The following is a 16,280-nucleotide window of genomic DNA, read 5'->3' as shown; positions in this document are numbered from 1 at the left end:
GAATGGAGTCCCAGATGAGGGCCATCCAGTTACAGTACACGTACTGAGTGTTCTAGATACAGTATAAGTATCTATAGTCTATGGGGTAGGAATGGAGACAGATACAGTGAGTTACCTACTCTCTCTAAGCAAGAGGCAGAGCAGAGTCGTGTGGGTAATTTGGGGTGGGGGGCAGGTAGTGAGGAGACAGAGGCAAACTCCTTCCAGAACTGCCTATGGCCACAGCCCAGAGAGAAGCTGGACTTGAAAAAGTTCAGGGACAGGAGGCAGAAAAGGGCTGCAGAAGAGCTGGGGATGGGGGGTGTGACCCTGCTGAGCCCTCTCACCCACTCTGCCCCCACCCTCTGCTGGTCCCAGGTTCTAGAAATACTAGGTTGGGGGCGAGGGAACTTAGGCCATTGGTAGGAGGTATTTATTCTACCATTGAGCTCTCTACCCTTTTTTGGCATTAGGTCTGAGTTGATTTAAAGGAAGAGCATTCTAGAGATACAGAGAAGTACAAAGAAGGAAAGAGCAGAGAGAAACAAGAAGAAAAGTGGGGAGAGGAAAAAGAGTATGGAGAAGAGGTGAGGTGTTAGAAGACAGATAGGAGATTCAGGTCAGGAGAGTCCTGGAAAGGAGCGCGGCCCCACCATTTGTGCAGCCCCCAAACCCAGATGATGGAGATCGGGAAACAGATTTACTCACAGACTTGCCCAGGGGCTGAGTCGCAGCCTCCGCTCAGGGAACCCTGAGCAAATAAGCCCTGATCCCCACATAAAGGGCCAATTAACTGTGCCATCTCAGGGAACAAATCCGCTAACAGGGTGACAAGCCCCTAGACGCTGGCAGGCCCTGTGTTTGCTGAAAGGCTGACCTGGAGCAAATCAGGGGATTAGGATGGGGCAGGAGCCACATGGCAGGGGGTGGTTTCCTGTCTGCTGCAGCTCTCCCTGCCCTGCAAGTCCAGGGATTTCTGTCCTGGTTCAGCCTCTGATGTGATGGAACCCAGGTGACCCAGGTCAGCAGGAAGCAGAGCAGGGGGCCTGGGAATTGGGAATCTGATGCTTCTGAGCACAGCAAGGAGTTCGATTTCTTCTTAACAGATGGGGAGGCTGAGGTCTAGAGTGGTGATGTCTTCTTATTGGCAAAGGATTAGAACCCACTCCTGGGTTGGTCATTCCAAATCTATTCCTTATGCTCTCTCTTGGCTGAATGCAACCCGGCCCTGGAGCAAGGGACAGATGTCAAATCTCATCTCTCAGTATCCTGGTGCTTTAGAAAGAAGAGGAGTATCACTAGCTCCTCTCTCACCCACCCCAATACTCAGCCTCAAGGTGCGCTGTGGTTGAAGTCCTCTGTGGGGCGCCAGACTCCTAGTCCGGTACCAGCAGAGGAGGTGCTGAAAGAACAGCTCCCGGGGCGCGGCCTACTTCTGTGAGGCCGTCAGGCACCCGACTGCCCAGCACTTTGTGTTTCAGGCCCTACGAAGCCACCAGCAGAGCTGAGGGGAGGGGGTAGGAAGACACCCAAACACTGGTTAGTTTGAGGCCCCAAGGACTGGCCTTTGGGTTGAGAGAGGAGTTTTGGGACAAGCCTCACAGTCCTTGACAAAGTATAGGTTCACTTGAACAGTGTCTACCTGAGATACTCTAACCCTTGATTCTGCTTACTCTGAATCTAGGACTGTGTAGCATCCACCTCTCCGGATCTCGACCCGTTCCCCTGCCCCCTCCCTGGTCAGAAGCAGCCAGTCCACAAAGGTGGTCTCATCACACAGAGCCTGACCCCTGAGCCACAAACCACCACCACTCACCCATCAGCGGGGCCTTATCCCAGATAGGAGGGCCTGCTTCTCTCTTCCTGACACCCCAATGTTATCTCCAGCCCAGGAGAGGGAGAGAGAGAGAGAGAGAGAGAGACAGAGAGAGATACAGACAGACAGACAGAGACAGAGAGACAAAGAGACAGAGATAGAGAGAGACAGAGAGAGGCAGACAGACAGACACAAACACACCTGGGGTGGGTGAGTGTCCGAATGGGAGATCTTCAAGTAAAAAGAACTCCAGAAAAGTCAGAAGCAGGCTGGGACTGGGGGAGGGGTCGTGTCCCCCCTCTATGATGTTATCAGGTTTGTACAGATTTGCACGAGTTCTGCGTCCACCCCATCTCTCCTCTCGCATTTACCTTTACAGAAACAGTAAGTATTGCTTTTTGTCTTTGTCCCGCACTCCCCGGGGTGGTTCCCCTTCAGTCTCCTCCAAAAGGTGAAACAAGTCAATAAAACACGTCAGAGCAGAGTAATACAAAAGTATGCAAATCAATTTGCGAGCCCTGGGTTTCCCTGGGCTTTCTCCTTGCAGTTTTATCCCGGATCTGAGTCTCCTGAAGAAACTACTAGATTAGGGTCAAGACGCGCGACCTCATCTCCTGGCCTCTCTGCTGCAAACTTGGCGACTGAGGGCAATCGCGCGGACGCACTGTGTAATTGTTCTTCGCCCACCCCCAATTCCCGCACTTTCGCGGATAAATCCCGGGACTTGGGGGGAAATGGAAACTAGGATTTCGAGAGCTAGAGGAGTGATCTTGCGCGCTGCCTCAGTTTCCCTAAGAGCTAGGAAAAAAAGAAGAGGGATTCCTGTTTTAAAAGTCAGGCAAGGCGGCCGGAGTCGGACGGAGCCTCCTCCCTCATCTCGAGAGCTTTAAGAAAGGAGGGAAACTCTCCTGTGGCGTTCAGAACCCGACGCGGGGCGGGGACTCCAACTAGCGCTAAGTGACTCTGGTCTCTGGCCCCGCTAGTGGCGGTCCAGGCGGGAGTGGGAGGGTGGAGGGAGGCGGATTAATCCCTTAATTACGCCGTGATCGGCGTGGCACCTGCTTTCCGCCGCCTAGCTCCCGAGGGACCGCTGCACTGGGGGGTGGAGAGAAGGACGAAGGAAGGAGGAGGGCACGCGGAGGCACGCGCCGGACCCGCACCCGGGCGCCCGCCGGCGGGACAGCGGCACCGTGGCTGGGGCAGCGCGCAGAGGCTGTGGAGGGGCTTGTGGCTCCCGGCCCGCGGGTCTCAGACCCAGAGGCTGGGCCCCGAGCCCCCCGCCCGGGTCCCCGTCGGGTCGCGCCATGCTGCGCTACCTGCTCAAAACGCTGCTGCAGATGAACTTGTTCGCGGACTCCCTGGCCGGGGACGTGTCCAACTCCAGCGACCTGCTCTTCGGCTTCAACTCCTCGGTGGCGGCGCTCAACCACAGCCTGCTGCCCCCCGGCGAGCCTCCTCTCAACGGTAAGCCCTCGCCCCGTGGGGACGTCAGATCCTGGTTGGGGGCGAGGTGGAAGGGGGGCGTGGAGCGGGAGACCAAGCACTTCTGCCCCAGGTAGGGACCGAACGGCGCCTCCCAGCGCCTCCCTGGGCTGTGGGGACAAAGAGATAATTTGGGGCTTTGAGCACCTGAGTAGGGGTGCCAGCGGAGGTCGAGGGTTTGGGAGGAGGTGGCCGCTGAGGCCATTACTTCCCACCACCCAGGAGAACTGGCTGGAGAGTGGGCAAGTTCGAGCTAGGAGAGGCAGCGACCCGCCGCGGGGAGGGTAGCGGAGACGCGCGGTCGCCGGCGGGCCCGGGCCGAGCGGGCCACTCAGTGACCCACCCAGGTAGCAGGTTTTCCTCCGGGACCCTAAGTTTCCCAAAAACTCACTTAGGACGAGGGCGAGGAAGTTAAAATGTGGGATGTGTTTGCTACAGAGCGCGATAGAGGCGGCAACCATTTCAGGGAAACTTAGGTGTTACCCCTCAGAGGTGGACTCGCAGCCGGCCCACCCGGCAGAGCAGCGGCAGGCGGGCAGCGCCCGCGGCTAGGTCGTCACCGCTAATTAAGGTGATTAATAAATGGCTGAGATCGCGGGCTCCTCCCGCGCGGCGGGAGCCAGGGAGAGCCCCGAGCTCGCCCCCTGCCGGCCGCTTCGGGAACTCCCGTATTCCCGGGCGCCTTGGCCGAGGTTCCCTCTGGTTCTTCCCCAGCCGGGATCCCTTGGCCTTCACCCACTCGAATCTAGGGTGCTGGAGACCCAAAGGCGGCGAGAAAGTGAACCTGGGCAATGTGTATGTGTGTGTATGGGGGTACTCCAGGTGCTGGGGTGGAGCCCCGAGCCCCATTAGCATGGCCCTTAGCTATTCATTAGCTGCTGTCGAAGCCTCTCCTGAGACCTGGAATGACAGGAAGGACATTCCTGGGAAAGGGAGCCTGCAGCTGTGTCTACAGGAATTAAGGGGAAAGAGTCGTCCAGCAGGGTGTGGTCTTCACAGAAGGAGAGGGGAGGAAAATGGGGAATGAGCTGGGATTCTCCAATCTCCTGACCTCTTAGATTCCCAGGAGGTTAAGCACAGAGCCCTTCTCACAGACACCTCAGACACGCCTCTGCTCATCTAGAGCTCTTACAGTGTTTTCACCATACATTGTTTTATTTAAGCTCGAAAATTCAATGAGGTTTGTAAGGAAGGAGTTGATGGTCACATTTGCTGCAGAGAAAACAAATTCAAGATGGTCACAAAAGCAGTGCAAACCTTGGCAATAACAGACCTATTTCCATAGCACCCGATGGTTATGTGTAGGGGGAAAGAGGGAATGTTGGGACTTGGTAGAATCTGATTCTTGTAGAGACTGTAGGAGCTAAGATAAGGTAAGGTGAGCGGGGAGGAAGAACCCTTAAATCGTCAGAGAATAGCCATATTTATTGAGCCTCCCCCCAAGTGCTTTGCATATATTATGCTCTTATGACAATATACCCCCACATTACAGATAATTAAGCTGGGACTCAAAGAAGCTCAGTAATTTGCTGAAGTCCTTACAGTAGGAAGCATTAAAATCTAAGATTCCAGCCCTAGCTGGTCCCTGCCAAACCCCCAGCTCTTAACCACTCCAAAGCTGCTCTCATATGGTCTGCCTAAACTAGGCTTGGCATGGGACGGAGAAGAGTCTGATGAGAATCAGAAATTTCCATCTGGAAGGGGAGAAATTGAAAAAAGGACTCTTTTCTCTAAGTGGACGGGAAACCGATTTTTCTGTTCCTAACCCGTTAAATACACCCTCTCTAGGACAGCACCATGATGGACAACCCATCCAGCTTTGTCTCCGCCAGAACTTCTAAGAGTAGGGGAGGGAAGTGAAAGCCAACCGTATACCAAGGCTGGAAGCAGAGGTCCCAGCGGATTCTGGAACAGGGTGGGAGGTGCGGGGTGGGGGATGGGGAAGTGGAGAACAGAAACCGGGTAGCCCCTGGTTAGTGAAGGACACAGATTCCGGGAGGCGGCAGCGGCGCCTACTGGCTGCCAGGGGTTACAAAGCCACTATCGATGAAGCTGGGGTATCTGAACATAACGGGCTCCAGGCTTTTGGATCCCAAACCACTGCAGAAGAGGAAGCAAGCAGAAGTCTGTAGGCCGAGTGAGGGGCAGGGATAGAACCCACGGCGAACTGATCCGAGAGAATCAGGAAAGGAGAGGAATTCCTTTCTCAATGGTTCTTAGCCTTTTTTTTGGCTACATCAACCTGGAGAACAGTTCGCTCTCCCAGAAAAGAGCGTTACTCACATTTCCACCACCGTTTGCGTTTGTTCAACTCCTGTGATTTCACAGGATCCGGAAACGTGGTTGTCTAGGGTGTCAATAGAAGGGCTCTGTGCCCATTCCTGGATTCTCAGGCTCCGGCCATCACTCACGCCTTCCCTGTCCTGAGGGACCCGAGGCCCAGCCACATTCTCCATGTCGATGCCCGGGATCGTGCTGAGGCAGGAAACCCAGTGTTGGCCCTGGTGCCCCACTACGGTTGCTCAAGGAGGAAGGACATCTGTGAACCAGTGTGGGTGGGGGCTGAAACGACTAGAGGTGCGGGTGGCCCTTTACTCCCCGTTTACACCTGGTAGGAGAGGGGGCAGGTGCCCTGATTCCTTGGCTTATCTGCCCATCTGTAGGCACCTCCTTTGGAGCCCAAGAAAGAGATACCCGACCCTACAGAGAGAGAGGGTGGTCACACGTGGCAGACGGGGTCGTTTTCTCTCCGGAGTCTCCACCTCTCCCCAGTTTCCCAGTCTAAATGCTCTGCGCCCCTACCCCCACTCCCCAGGGTCAAGGGTCGGGCTGGAGGACGCGATGCCGCGCATCGTGGAGCAGCCGCCAGATTTGCTGGTGTCCCGCGGCGAATCCGCCACGCTGCCCTGCCGCGCCGAGGGCCGGCCCCGGCCCAACATCGAGTGGTACAAGAATGGGGCGCGAGTGGCCACCGCGCGCGAGGACCCACGTGCACACCGCCTGCTGCTGCCCAGCGGCGCCCTCTTTTTTCCGCGCATCGTGCACGGGCGCCGTGCGCGGCCAGATGAAGGGATCTACACTTGTGTGGCGCGCAACTACCTGGGGACGGTGGCCAGCAGGAACGCCTCGCTGGAAGTGGCAGGTGAGAGCCCAGTCATCAGCTAGTTGCTTCTAGAGCCTGGGGAACGGAGGGAGGGGCTGGGCCCAGATCCAGCTCCAGTCACAGCCCGTTCAGTATCTTCCTTTGGGACCCAGCCTTCGGTCTCTAATGCTCACACCTGGGCCCGGTATTTTCGCACCTTGGCTGGGGGGAGAGTTTCGGTGTGCGGTGATCAACTTTTCTTCCACTTCCCTTACGTCCTCCGGCAGTTATGTCATCCTACATCCCCCTGGTCACATCCTCTCTCCCCAGTGCTCCGAGATGATTTCCGGCAGTCTCCTGGGAACGTGGTGGTGGCAGTGGGGGAGCCAGCGGTAATGGAATGTGTACCCCCTAGAGGCCACCCAGAGCCTTCGGTGTTCTGGAAAAAGGGCAGTGCCCGTGTCAAGGAGGAGGAAGGAAGGATCACGGTGAGGGCTGAGACACTGCTGGGGACCCAAAGGAGGGGAGGGGCGGAGCAGGGCCCTGATGTCATGAGGGACATGCCTCAAAGGAGAAAGGCCTGAATGCAAGGGTCATGGGGGGCAGGGAATAATGTCTTGGGGCAATAAGGTAGATTTGGGATTAGTTGACTAGAAGCTGAGGATCGGCTGTTGAGTGAAGGATAAATGAAGATGGATAGGATGGACTTGATATACGATGTGGGGGAGCATGATGCCCCAGGGACCAATGGGAGAAAAGACAGACCTGAGACCCACCTTGGGCAAATCACTTAAAGATTCCTTATCTAAATAGATTGACTTCACTGGTCTTCTTCATGGGCTTGTTGTGAGGGTCAAATAAATAAATATGCTTTGATGGCGATAAAAGGACCAAAGTTACCGTTATTAATCTGCAGATCCGCGGAGGGAAGCTGATGATGTCACATACACACAAGAGTGATGCAGGGACCTATATGTGTGTGGCCTCCAACATGGCAGGAGAACGGGAGAGTGGGGCAGCCGAACTTGTAGTACTGGGTAGGCACAAGGAGTTTTGCTGTTACGGGAGTGTGGAGCCTGGGGAGTACACAGCTGTGCAGAGCTCCCGACTGTGTGCTCACTCCCACTCCACAGAGCGTCCCTCATTCCTGCGGAGACCAGTGAATCAGGTGGTCCTGACTGATGCCCCTGTGGACTTCCCATGTGAGGTGCAGGGGGATCCCCCACCTCATCTACGCTGGCGGAAGGAGGATGGGGAACTGCCCACAGGCAGGTGAGAAGCCCCTTCCTTCTGCGAGGAGACCCACCCAGCTCAAGCGGGTAACCTGCCCTAGAAAACTGGAAAGCAGATAACCCTCTTACTTGAAGGCATAAAGAAGTCTGTTCCCCAGAGCCCATGGCCCTCCCCTATCCAGTTCCCACCTCCATTCATAGAGTTTCTGTCCCCGTTGAGGCCTGCCTTGTCTATGTACCCTGTCCTGGTGTCTGTCCTGAGGGAAACAGAAAGGGTCTGTAGCTATGGCCAACCCAGCCTGGGGGTGGGGAGTGGAGCAGGTATGAGATCCGGAGCGACCACAGCCTTTGGATTGGGCGTGTGAGTGCTGAAGATGAGGGGACGTACACCTGTGTGGCGGAGAACAGTGTGGGCCGAGTGGAAGCATCTGGCTCCCTCAGTGTTCACGGTGAGGCCCCACCTGGGACTGCCTGCAGTAGGGGTGAGATGAGGGGAGATGGAGGGTGGGTGGAAGAGGAGAGTGAGGGAGAAAGAAGGAGTGGGAGATATGGAGTCACCTGAGACTTGTAGGAGAGAGAGGAGAAAGCTAAACAGGCTTGAGCAAGAGACGGATGGATATTTGTTACTGCTTAAGCAAGCTTGTGAGTCTCTCTTCTGTCTCCTCAAACTTCCTTCTTAGTACCCCTGACTCCCTGTTCCTTTATCTTCCCCCTCCCCTTCCCAGTCCCACCCCAGCTGGTGACTCAGCCCCAGGACCAGATGGCTGCTCCTGGAGAGAATGTGACTTTCCAATGCGAGACCAAAGGAAACCCCCCACCTGCCATCTTCTGGCAGAAGGAAGGAAGTCAAGTAGGTGCCAGCTCCCAGGGCCTTCCGGCCAGCTTGTCCGCTGGATCTTAGCCTCCCTCCTCCTAGGTCTGAAAACTGCTCTCGGATTGTGCTTTACCTTTGGTCTTCCTAGAAATCCTTGCAGGTTATTTGGGAGGATTAAATAAGATAATGAATATAAAAGGCCTGGAACATATTGAACGCTTTAAAAATAAATGATAATGTTAAGGTGGTAGGGAAAAGTCCTGTATAGTAATTCCTTGGAGAATCTTTCTCTTTGGGGCAAGACTGTCCTGAGGATGCAGAAAATCTAATTAGATCCCTCCTTCCCCAGTACCCTGGGGTCTGGGCTTTATTTAACATACAGTGTAGAAAGCAAGTAGCACTGTACCAAAGCCCGTAGAACACAACTTGCTCTTCTATTTACAGGAGGCTTCCACCAGGGGGCGCTCACAGCCACTCCTCTTCAACCTTAGCAAACAAATCCCGGAATATAGAACTGGAGTGAACATTAACTGGTCACAACATAAGTACTCTCTCTAAGGGAAGGGTAGCAATTTTGTTACTAGGAAACAGAAACAGTACAATAAAATAAGTCTGATTAACCTCGCCCCACTGAGAAACCAGGCCACCCATTACTTCATTCCAAATCCACAGCCACAATTTTCTCAACATCTTTTCTAGCGCTGGAGACAGCAGCATTTTCATTAGATTCTGAAATGACTAAAATGGCTGATGGTAGTAGAGAGTGGAAGTAGGTTTCAGTTAGGGGCTCAGCATGGTGCCATTTAGCCTGAGACCTAAACCTGCTTGGCTACCTTCCATATATGCATCTAATGTAAAATGTTAGAGCCGGAAAGAAGAGGAAAGTATTTAACATCTACGACACAATGTATTGAAAACGTTTCATATGATTACTTCATTTAATCTTCATATCTATCCTCTAAAAATCAATTCTGGATGAAATTGGGGCTCAGGAAGTTTAAATAGCTTGCATAGAGCTGGGAAGTACGCCCCAAAATCATCTAATAAAATTGTTCATTTTTGTAAATTGGTTTAACTAATTTGCCCAAGGTCGCATAACAGGCTGAGATGGTGTATAAACTAGAACCTTAGGAATGCTCTGGATTCTGGCATTGATGGAAATGGGGAGCTCTCTCTGCCAGCTGCCTGCTTATTCCCTTAGTTCCTTGCTCTGTCTCCAGGTTCTACTTTTCCCCAGTCAATCTGTTCAGCCCATGGGGCGCTTCTCAGTCTCTCCCAAAGGGCAGCTCAACATCACTGAAGTGCAGAGTGGGGATGCTGGCTACTACGTGTGTCAGGCTGTTAGTGTGGCTGGCAGCATCCTGGCCAAGGCCCTGTTGGAGGTAAAGGGAGGTATGTACCCATGGAGATAGGCCTGGACCCATAGCCTGAAAGCAAATAATGGCTTTAAGAGATCTGTTTTTGATTCTATACAATATGCAAGGGGAGGGGTGTGTTCCTGAGACATGTCATTGAAGTTTGGAAATCAGCCACAGAAGCCACTAATAGATGGCTGGTTCTAGGCAGAGACTACAGTTGGTTATGGAAGCCCCTGAAATCTCTGAGGGAAGGGGATATGTGAAGTAGCAGAAAATGAGGACAAGGGGCTGGTTTCCTGAACCTAGGATCCTCCCCTGAGATGCCCAAGTTCTTCCTCTCTCAGCTTCCATGGATGGGATGCCTCCCATCATCCTCCAGGGACCAGCCAATCAGACAGTGGCACTTGGCTCCTCTGTGTGGCTGCCATGCAGAGTGACTGGGAACCCTCAACCTAGTGTCCAATGGAAGAAGGATGGGCAGTGGCTGCAGGGGGATGACCTCCAGCTCAACCTCATGGCCAATGGTACTCTGTACATCACCAACATTCAGGTGAGTCTCACCTTGGGGCCCAAGTAACTGAGAATGGCCATATGTTCAACTCTAGGAAGTACCCACTGGGACTTGAACTCCATTCTATGTCTCTGCTCTCTCGGAGGGGTAGCTACAGTGTACAACATTCTCAATACCCACTTCCACCCCCTCACCCTACCTTCCTCCACTTCCGGTTTGCCAGTCCTCTACCCTCTCCTACAGGAGATGGACATGGGCTTCTACAGCTGTGTGGCCAAGAGTTCCACAGGGGAGGCCACATGGACGGGCTGGCTTCGGAGGCAGGGTGAGTTTTTCTTTTGTTCTCTGCTTTGCCAGTACCTTTCTCCTAACCTTCTTTAAAGGCGGTCAATACCTTGCCAATCCCCAGGACTGACTTTATCTTCCCAATGCCATGGCCGTGGTGGTGCCCTTGGGAGGAGGATGTGAGTAAGTGAGTAAGGGTTAGTGCACTGTGTCTCCCTCTCTACCATAATCCTGTCACAGCTCCACAGCTCCTCTGGTAAGGAGGCAGGTTACATCCTTTCCCCATGCTTCTACTTAAAGATTATCTCCTCACTGCAGAAGATTGGGGAGAATTACCAGACCCCCCTATGGAACCCAGTACCCCTTTGGGGCCTCCGTCTCAGCCAGTGGTCACTGAGATCACCAAGAATAGCATTACCCTGACCTGGAAAGCCAACCCGCAGGCTGGGGCCGCAGTCACCTCTTATGTGATAGAGGCCTTCAGGTAAGTTTTAAATGCAAACCTGGAAAGTTAAAAAGGAGGGGACCCCTATGTCTTAGTGTCTTTGCTATTGTGGGGAGAAGTTTGCTAGTTCCCTCTCCCAGGATGAGACGGCAGTAGGGAGCCATAGAGAATGGGTGAGATGACTCAGACAACTCTTGTTACCTCATTCCCACTGCAGCCAAGCCGCCGGCAACACATGGCGGACAGTGGCAGATGGTGTACAGCTGGAGACACATACCGTCAGCGGTTTGCAGCCCAATACCATCTACCTATTCCTGGTGCGAGCTGTCGGAGCCTGGGGCCTCAGTGAGCCGAGCCCTGTCTCTGAGCCTGTTCGTACCCAGGGTGAGTAAGGTCAGGGTCCCTGGCTCATGGATATAACATGTAACATTGCAGAGCACCCCTCCCCAAAAACCATGGCATCTCTTTCCTGCTGTGCCAGGTCTATATTGGTGGCTGGTCTGGAATAGGTCCTGCTTCCCTCTCATCGAGGGAATGAGAGAAGCGGGGAGGGAAAGCAAGAGTGAAGGGGAGAGAGAGGGGCACTAATTTGGTTACCTTGGTGGCTCTTCACTTCTGAGTCCCTTACTCACAGCATAAGTAGATTATCAGAACTAGAAGGGACCTTGGAGGCATCATCTTCACATTATAGATGAGGCAAGAGACCTTTAAAGGGTGTGTATGCAATTATGCAGAAAGAACACCTGTGTTAGCTGGACACCCGGGCCCATTTCAGGAAGTTATCCCTCTGACCAGCCCCTCCTGACCCTGAGGTGTGCTCTGGAGCACTAAATCGTATAGTCTATGGGGCAGGGCAGAGGCAAGACACAGCGAACTGACTCCCTTTCCCTGCTGGCCTCTGCTGAGTGGGCTTTTTGGTCAACAGACAGCAACCCATCCAGGCCTGTGGAGGACCCATGGAGAGGCCAGCGGGGACTAGCCGAAGTGGTTGTGCGTATGCAGGAGCCTGTAGTCCTTGGGCCCCGGACTCTGCAGTTGTCCTGGACTGTGAGTGTGGGCATGGGGATAAGGTGAAGAGCAGAGATGATGATGGGGAACATAGGGGCCTCCAAGAATGGGTACCAGAGAGTGGGAGGTGAGTGGCTGGGGAAGATGGGTGAGTGGAGGATGAGCTGAGCCTGGAGGACTTGTGTGGCCCTAGCCTTTTCCCCTGGTATGCTTCCTCCTGTCTCCTACAGGTAGACGGCCCAGTCGAGCTTGTGCAAGGTTTCCGGGTGTCTTGGAGAATAGCAGGTCCTGATGGGGAAAGCTGGACAGTGCTGGACCTACAGTCCCCAAGCCAGCAAAGTACCGTGCTAAGAGGACTCCCCCCAGCGACCCGAATTCAGATCAAGGTGCAAGCCCAAGGCCAAGAGGGGCTAGGGGCTGAGAGCCCCTTGGTGACCACAAGCATTCCTGAGGAGGGTAAGGGGGCAGGACACAGAGCTGCTGGGTGGACAAGACGGAAGTGGGAGCGGAAGTGGGAGCAGGGGTGGATGAAAGTTTGCAGGGGGGAGAGCAAGGTGAGCCGGTTGGAAGGGGGCTGCTCTCAGTTCCCTGAGATGTTAGAGCTGGGAGCGGGGAGGTTGGGGCACGAGGGGCAGCTTGCAGTGACTGTCTGCGTCCTTCTCACCATGCCCCACCCTGGCTAGCCCCCAGTGGCCCCCCTCAGGGAGTGGCAGTGGCCTTGGGGGGTGAAGGCAACAGCAGTATCACTGTGTCCTGGGAACCTCCGCTCCTTTCCCAGCAAAACGGGGTCATCAAAGAATACCAGGTACAGGGTGTGAGAAGGGGCTGCGTGGGAGGAAGAGGAGGACCTAGGGCTAGGATTAGGGAGGCTTTGTGGCTGGGGTTGAGGTTTGGGGAAAGGAGAGAGGTTTCGGAGTGTTCTCTCCAGGCCGAACGAAGCCCGGCTAAGCCCCCTCTGCCGTTCAGAGCGTCGAGTTCCACGTGAGGCCAGAATCCCATTTCTGACTCTAAAAACATGGTCTTGGCCTCGCCAGATCTGGTGCCTGGGCAATGAGAGCCGCTTCCACCTCAATCGGTCTGCGGCAGGTTGGGCGCGCTCCGCGGTGCTCCAGGGACTGCTGCCGGGTCTCCCTTACCGGACCCAGGTCGCGGCGGCCACCAGCGCTGGCGTGGGCGTTGCTAGTGCCCCGGTGTCGGTGCAGCTGCGTGAGTGCGGATGTGGGAGGGAGGGGCTGGCAAGTTAAGGGGGTCCCGGAATGGCTCCCGGGTTTCCAGGCCCCTACGCCGCTCACCTCTCTGAACCCCACAGCGTCCCCGCCGGAACTGGAGCCCGCGCTCGAGGTGGGCCCGGGGCTGGCGGAACGGCTGGTCAGGGTGCTGCGGGAGCCGGCCTTCCTGGCTGGCGGCGGCGCGGCCTGCGGCGCGCTGCTTCTCGGGCTCGGCGGCGCCTTCTGTCGGCGCCGCAGGCAGCGCAAGGAACTGAGCCACTACGCGGGTGAGAGCCGGCGGCTGGGCTGCGGGGCTGCGGGGCTGCGGGCCAGGGGCGCGCTCGGGCGCGGAGGCAGCCTGGAGCCGCCCTCCGGGGAGGGAGGCGGGCAGGGGTCGAGGTCCGGGTGGGGTCGCGCTGGAGCTCGGCTCTTTGGAAAGGGGCGGGGCACGCACCCCGATCTTGGAGCCGACCCCAGGGGGGAAGGGCGGGGCCGAGAGGGAACGGGACGTGAGTCTGGGGGAGGGGTAAGACTTGGCCCTAAGATGCCTCTGGAAGAGGGTAGGCTCTGCAGTCAGTGTTAGTAAAGGGGGACAAGTTTGCGGCGGAGACAAAAAAACAAAAAACAAAAAAAAACCGCGCTTGTGGGGGCGGGGCCTGGTAGGAGGTGGGGGTGGCCAGAAGCGCAGCCAATATATTGTGAGGCGAAGTTTGCTACCCTCCGGTAAGGGGCGAATCTGCAGTGTTGAGGGCACCTGGATCAGTGGTTCCCACTCTTGACCACACAGGGAATCACTTGGGGAGCTTGAGAAAAATACTGATGCCTGAGTTCACCCCTAGACATTCTGATGAAATTGGTCCAGGATGCAGCCTGGTTGGTGGAATTGAGACAGGGCCAAAGAGCGAACAAGAGTTTGGATATTTCTGACCCTCTCCCATTTCCTTTTTCTTTCTCCCACGGGTTCTTTTCGGAAGCTTCCTTTGCCTACACACCTGCAGGTAAGCCATCTCTGCCCTGTGGGGTTCAGTCCCCCAGGACTGGCTCCTCTCGCTTAGTCTCTGCTCACCTTCCCCAGTGTCCTTCCCACACTCAGAGGGCCTTTCTGGAGACAGTTCCAGGTAATTCTCTCAACTCATCTTCCAGGGATAATCCGTTCCCACCCCCGCCCCCTCCCCAACTGAGAGACCATGCTCTTCCTTTCCAGGTCTCACCCCCTACTCATGCCAGCTAGCTCCCATCTCCTACCCTAGACACCACCATTACTGTCCTACAGCCTCTGATTACCCCTGCCACCTTTACCTCCCCTGGCCTGTTCCCGCTCTCCAACTGAACATTCACACACTCTCCCTCAGGCCACCCATAGGCCTTGGCCCTGCTCCCTACCCATGGCTCGCAGACTCCTGGCCTCACCCATCTCGAAGCCCCTCAGCCCAGGAGCCCAGGGGAAGCTGCTGCCCCAGCAATCCTGACCCAGATGACAGATACTACAATGGTGAGGAGTTCTGATTCCCTCAGGGGCACACCTGGCCCTAGCATCCTTCTCTCCCTTCAACCTACTGGGGCACACTGAAGGGAGCGGAGGAGCCCCAGCCTCCCTGAGGTTGGTCAGTCCTTCGGAGGGTGGGAAGTGAGGAAGGCTCCCTCATGCCTCACCTGTACCCTGGATCGGGCAGTAAGGTTTGGGGTAGGGGAAGAAGTGATCTGTCTGGAGATATCTCCTTTGGCCCTCCATTCTGCTGTGCTCTGTTTTTCTGTGTCTGCCCCTGCTTCCTCCCCTGGGCCGCCCTCTTTCTCCTCCTCAGAAGCAGGAATCTCCCTTTACCTGGCTCAGACGGCCCGGGGCACTGCCGCCTCTGCTGAGGGTCCTGTCTACAGCACCATTGACCCCATTGGGGAGGAGCTGCAGACTTTCCATGGGGGCTTCCCCCCAAACACCTCAGGGGACCCAGGCACCTGGAGTCACTACGCCCCTCCAGAATGGAGTCAAGGGGACAGTGGTATGACCCCAGTTCCTCATACTCTACTCTTCCCCTTGGGGACCTAGCCCATCACTTCCTTCTGACATGTCTCATTTCCGCCTCTTCCCTGCCTGTATCTTGGTGTGCCCCATCCTGCTCTCCTCAGGAGCCAGGGGAGGTAAAGCGAAGCTTCTGGGGAAACCTGTGCAGATGCCCTCACTCAACTGGCCGGAAGCCCTGCCGCCACCTCCCCCTTCCTGTGAACTGAGCTGTCTTGAGGAGCCTGAGGAGCTGGAGGGCGGGTAAATATGCACCCTGCTGCAGATGCCCTTACAGATGGGACCAGCCCAGGGGGTGGGCGGAGAGCTGGGTGAAGAAGAGAAGGGGCAACAGGTAGCCAAGGGGAAGGTATGGAAGTTACTCAGTCATCTCTGCGCTCCTGCCTCTTTCCCCCAGCTCAGAGTCAGGAGAGTGGTGCCCGCCAGTGCCTGAGAGGAGCCACCTGGCAGAGCTCAGCTCCAGTGGAGGCTGCTTGGTCCCTGCATCCCGAGGGGAGACCCCCTCTCCCACACCTTCCTATGGACAGCAGTCCACAGCCACTCTCACCCCCTCACCTCCTGACCCTCCCCAGCCCCCCACCGACATTCTCCATCTCCACCAGATGCCCAGGTAGGGAGGTGTGTAGTACCGTGCACATTATAGACTCTCAGTACGTATCTATTCAGTGGATGGTTGGATGGATGGATCTGGGGTACAGAGGTGTCATGGCTGTATCGGGGGGCAGTGTGGAGGCTGACAGGTCCCTCACTCTCTTCAGGCTGTTTCTTCATTGGAATGACTTTACAACCTCCTGGGTTGTTTCAAAGATGTGGCTTACCTCATGCTTCACTAGCTTGGGAGCCTGGTGGGAGTGGGCTGTGTCTTGTTCATTTGAGTACTCGGTTGTCTACACAGTGCCTGGCACATTATAGACACTTAATGTCTGAGTCCTCATGTCATTGCAGGAGGGTGCCTGTCGGGCCAAGCTCCCCTCTCAGTGTGTCCCAGCCCACTCTGAGCAGCCATGAAGGGAGGCCTGCTGGCCTGGGTCTTGGCCCCACAG

General features: G+C 55.6%; 1 protein-coding gene across 1 annotated transcript in view; it reads left to right on the top strand.

Annotated features, from left to right (window-relative positions):
* Positions 1 to 2,905: 2,905 nt before the first annotated feature.
* Positions 2,906 to 16,280, top strand: part of ROBO3 (roundabout guidance receptor 3) — a 15,626-nt gene continuing 2,251 nt past the window's right edge. Inside the window, exons 1-23 of the mRNA XM_023534714.1 lie at positions 2,906 to 3,259; positions 6,093 to 6,419; positions 6,690 to 6,847; positions 7,276 to 7,396; positions 7,493 to 7,631; positions 7,913 to 8,040; positions 8,317 to 8,441; positions 9,626 to 9,797; positions 10,108 to 10,313; positions 10,518 to 10,599; positions 10,878 to 11,043; positions 11,222 to 11,388; positions 11,930 to 12,051; positions 12,243 to 12,468; positions 12,696 to 12,817; positions 13,047 to 13,218; positions 13,322 to 13,507; positions 14,195 to 14,218; positions 14,296 to 14,338; positions 14,573 to 14,712; positions 15,023 to 15,217; positions 15,345 to 15,480; positions 15,635 to 15,847. Of these exons, the coding sequence (XP_023390482.1) occupies positions 3,100 to 3,259; positions 6,093 to 6,419; positions 6,690 to 6,847; positions 7,276 to 7,396; positions 7,493 to 7,631; positions 7,913 to 8,040; positions 8,317 to 8,441; positions 9,626 to 9,797; positions 10,108 to 10,313; positions 10,518 to 10,599; positions 10,878 to 11,043; positions 11,222 to 11,388; positions 11,930 to 12,051; positions 12,243 to 12,468; positions 12,696 to 12,817; positions 13,047 to 13,218; positions 13,322 to 13,507; positions 14,195 to 14,218; positions 14,296 to 14,338; positions 14,573 to 14,712; positions 15,023 to 15,217; positions 15,345 to 15,480; positions 15,635 to 15,847 (3,530 nt within the window). The 5' untranslated portion in view covers positions 2,906 to 3,099. The remainder of the gene's footprint in view (positions 3,260 to 6,092; positions 6,420 to 6,689; positions 6,848 to 7,275; positions 7,397 to 7,492; positions 7,632 to 7,912; positions 8,041 to 8,316; positions 8,442 to 9,625; positions 9,798 to 10,107; positions 10,314 to 10,517; positions 10,600 to 10,877; positions 11,044 to 11,221; positions 11,389 to 11,929; positions 12,052 to 12,242; positions 12,469 to 12,695; positions 12,818 to 13,046; positions 13,219 to 13,321; positions 13,508 to 14,194; positions 14,219 to 14,295; positions 14,339 to 14,572; positions 14,713 to 15,022; positions 15,218 to 15,344; positions 15,481 to 15,634; positions 15,848 to 16,280) is intronic.

The sequence above is a fragment of the Pteropus vampyrus genome, unplaced genomic scaffold (genome assembly GCF_000151845.1).
Source record: "Pteropus vampyrus isolate Shadow unplaced genomic scaffold, Pvam_2.0 Scaffold130, whole genome shotgun sequence".
Classification (NCBI taxonomy): domain Eukaryota; kingdom Metazoa; phylum Chordata; class Mammalia; order Chiroptera; family Pteropodidae; genus Pteropus; species Pteropus vampyrus.
This window is presented reverse-complemented; position numbering and strand designations above follow the sequence as displayed.